The 4,019-nt window shown below is 44.8% G+C and overlaps 1 protein-coding gene across 1 annotated transcript; it reads right to left on the bottom strand.

Annotated features, from left to right (window-relative positions):
* Positions 1 to 2,119: 2,119 nt before the first annotated feature.
* On the bottom strand, positions 2,120 to 2,831 carry LOC148022656 (uncharacterized). The gene is made up of 3 exons (XM_087695105.1): positions 2,558 to 2,831; positions 2,360 to 2,461; positions 2,120 to 2,267 (listed from the first exon to the last, which is right to left on the bottom strand). The coding sequence occupies exons 1-3, from the start codon at positions 2,795 to 2,797 to the stop codon at positions 2,211 to 2,213; spliced, it is 399 nt and encodes a 132-aa protein (XP_087551231.1). The 5' UTR covers positions 2,798 to 2,831; the 3' UTR covers positions 2,120 to 2,210.
* Positions 2,832 to 4,019: the final 1,188 nt, after the last annotated feature.

Genomic DNA, 4,019 nt, shown 5'->3' with positions numbered 1-4,019 from the left:
GATTTTCTTTAAGTTATTCAGGGTTTCTTTCCTCTTATCATTTTTATTTTCTTCTTCGGCAGGCTTCTCTAACTGCCTCACAACTAACAAGAACTCCTAGAATGATTATCTAGCAGGCTAGCAGAACAGGGTCACTAGGACTCCCTTCTAAAACAGATCTTTCGATGTTTAACAATGTCTTTACAGGAGGCAATGACTACTCAGACCTCCCTCAAACATACTTAACCTAAACCTCGGGACTTCATGCCTTGGACGCTGGTCCCTAACAAGAAAAGATAATCCCCTTAACAAGTACACAAACACATACAACATAAAAACCACAGTACTCATAAAGGAGAGATATCACCTAGATAGGGCCATGAGAAGCATCCACGCAACAAAAGGCTCCTTCCAAGCTCTTCTTCCGAACCTGTCTAGTACAAAACTAAAATAAGAAACCATTAACCGTACCTGCACTAAACAGACAACTGGCCCTCTTGGCCTAATGAAATAAAACATAGTAGCACCTACACATCCTTCCCTGGAATAGCACAGATATACAATAATAAGCTCCTTCCCAAGGAGGAAAATAGGCTTGTAGCCCTAAACTAAATTCATAAGATTATGACCCATCCCTCCTGTATATATAGCAAGAGGAGTACGCATAACATGTTGTCTAATCAGCCTATGGATCCAAGATAATAACGGTAGATTAGTCTCGGCTACTCTTTGCATCACCCATATCAACCATCATCTGCCATATATTGTATGCTCTGATAACATACCCCACAAGTGACCAGGTTTGCTTTCATCATTGATAACAATATCCAAACTAGGACCACAATTAAAGAAGAGGTCTTCTTCATAAACAAGATTTGCCAATGAATCCGCAAACTGATTCTAGTAACCTAGAATTAGCTGAAAAGACACTCTCTCAAACTCCTCTAGTAGGGTCATCGTAGTTCGATGATACATACAGAGAATGGGATTCCGCACTGTGTATGTCCCATCTAGCTGATTTAGGATCAACTGGGAATCCCCTTTTACTAACAACCGACGAATATCACCTTGCTTGGCAATATGCAGTCCCATAATCAAGGCTTTATACTCCGCCATATTGTTAGTGAATCCTACGCCGAGATAAGCAGCTAACTTCATCGTAACTCTTCGTCGGGGATCTCGAATTACTACTCCAACACTCCCTTTTTTATTAGGGCCCCTGGAGGCTCCGTAAAAATATAATGTATACGTCCACAATGGGTTTACACAGTCTGCCATCGCGAACTCCTCTATTCGTAATTATGGTAATCAAAGTTTAGCATGTTGAGAGGATGAACTGACGGCTCCATCCCACCTTCATCATTGAACTCAAGAGGGATACTCCTCAACAGTCGTAAGCAGGGATGGCAGAAGACTGATCTCCCAGACAAAGGTTCTGTCTTCTTGCTCAATCACTTTGTATCATTTGCTCCACCAGATAAGTTTCCCGTGATGGTATCTGTGCTCTAGATATGGGTGCTCCAAATAAGGGATTAACCGCCCCATCAACCGGCTTTAAGCTCTTTTGCAGGTCTCAAATCATCCCTAGCATGGACCTGCAATGCATTTTCTTTGTATTAGCATAATTAGAAATAATAAGGTTTAATCTTATTAAGATTAACCTTATTTTTAAACTCTCACTACAAGATATAGACCTTATAGCGACGTTTAAAGCAACGAAAATACAAACAACAAAATTTGCCCCCGTCGTCGCAAAAAGCGTCGTTATTGACGACGCCATGGAATCGTCGCTATTTGCGTCGCTATATGCGTCGCTTGCGACGCATATAGCGACGCAAATAGCGACGCATATAGCGACGGTTATAGAGAATTTGCGACGCTGATAGCGATGACAATAGCGACGCCTGCAGTAAATTTGCGACGCAAATAGCGACGGTAACAGAGGAAAAAAAAATTTTGTGGCAGGGCAGCAAGCTGCCCTGCCACATATAGCATTGTGTGCTGTATGAGAGCCATACAAAATAGTTTCTGCACTGCTGCATACAAAGCGTTTGCAAACAAAAAGAATCTATACTGAAATCATAAAACTGATAGATGAAATAAATACATGATATCGCATAAAATGCGATTGGTACAATCATAAAACAATATCACTAATACATAGAAAATGTCTACATAGATCGGGCGACTAAAAACTAAAGGTATGTGAGCGCTAAGGATCCGAGGGCGAGCTACAAATCGTCGTCCCCCGAAAGCTCGTCCCTCTGCAAAGGAGCATCAAACGGATTCTGCAGAAAAAAAAACAACATATCAATCCACCATACAATAATGCATTCAAATATCTCATGGTAACTACGGACATGAAAGATGAGAGACTTACTGGGCCGCCGCGTCTGTACAATCGGTCGATCAATGATCTGAGACCGTGCCTCTCTGCATATTGAGTCTCAAGGCCTTGCGGATCACGATTTGTAATGGAGTGCTGCAAAGAAAACAAAATGCTAACTGTTAGAAATATGATTGTCAGTACAAATAATATCTCAAAAAAACAAATAAGTAAAACAAAAGAGAAACTTACAAAGTCCTCCAAATATGTCCTGTGGCCGCCACTCCCAAGATGATGTACCGATCCGGCCTCGATTCGTGCCCTCGCCGCCTCCCGCTGCTGACTCCAACGTCCTGGCGAATTTGTAGCCTCCTCCCTCAGTCGGCGCCAGTCCTCTGCATCTAACCACTCGGGCTTTGGAGCCCCACTCTTGATTGCCTTGCATGCGTCGGATCGTCTATGTGACATGTATGCACGCATGCAATCCATCATCCAGCCCGTAGAGAATCTATCCACTGCGGCTGGCACCGGGAACTCCTCATGCAAGGATGCTACTATGTACTCCTTGCTCCCCTCCGGTATGTTCCTCCAATGATCCAGGACGTTATGCCGAAAAACTTGTTGGCACAACTCCCTCATGCGAGCTATCACCCTCCTCCCCTCATCATTCATGATGATAGCTCCTGACCTGCCATCCACTAGGTATCCATAATCCCTAGGAGTGTGCCTCGTATGGGCCCTCTCCCATCTCCGTCCACGCTCCTGGGCATATCCAGGAGACCCCTGAACATCCGGTGTACCGACGGGGGTACCCTCTCCCGGAGTGCCACTGAAAGGGGTGCCACCAGAGGGGGTGCCACCAAAAGGAGTGCCACCAGAGGGGGTGCCACCAAAAGGAGTGCCACCAAAAGGCGTAACATCTGCCGACGGCTGCGCAAAAGCCGGAGTAACTGGAGTGGACGTCCCCACAGGTGTGACAAATCCTGGAGGTGACCGAGCTCTAGCTGAACGACGAGACGGAGACACCGCGTCCGTGTCTCCACAGCAGCACCCCCCTGATCCTCCTGCAGTTGCAGTCCCTCCCTCTGGCCCAAGTCGCGAGCGTCGAGATCGTCTGCTCGAAGCTGAAGCATCTGATCGCACTGAAGCTGATCTAGCAGAGCGCCCTGACGAAGAACGAGACAGCTCCTGATCTGCTATCTCTCTGAATCTCGCGAGCTGATCTGGAGACATACGTGCCATCATCTCCTGAAACTCCTCATCGCTCATCCCTCGACTCATCCTGAAAATAAAGATACCTGCAGAGATAAAAAATAATGTTAGAATAATCAATTGAAACTATACAAAGCGCATTAATATAAATCATTTTTGAAAAATCCATCTTAAAATGCATATCTTATCTACCTTTATGGAAGATCTAAACAACGAATTGAGTAATACAATTCTCCAAGAATGAAGTATTCTATGGTCCCATGTTAATCTCCTGACATAACTCTGCATACACTGGAAGGTCGATAGACATGTCACCACAAAAGAACGAGTCTGCCTCGTTCTCAAAAAATTCTACGACTTCTGTATTTCCATCATTGTTAGCCGATGCGGGCTCCAAGCTTGCGGTGGCCTCCACCCCTTGTAATTTCGATCCCTCTATTTGCATATATTCTTCATCTATGCCTGGAACATCGCTTTGATCATATACTCTCGCACCTCTAGG

Source organism: Lygodium microphyllum, chromosome 16 (genome assembly GCF_053477565.2).
Source record: "Lygodium microphyllum isolate KBCC chromosome 16, Lygodium_microphyllum_v1.1.10, whole genome shotgun sequence".
NCBI lineage: Eukaryota > Viridiplantae > Streptophyta > Polypodiopsida > Schizaeales > Lygodiaceae > Lygodium > Lygodium microphyllum.
Note: the sequence above shows the minus strand (reverse complement) of the source record. Positions and strands in the feature narration are given on the sequence as shown.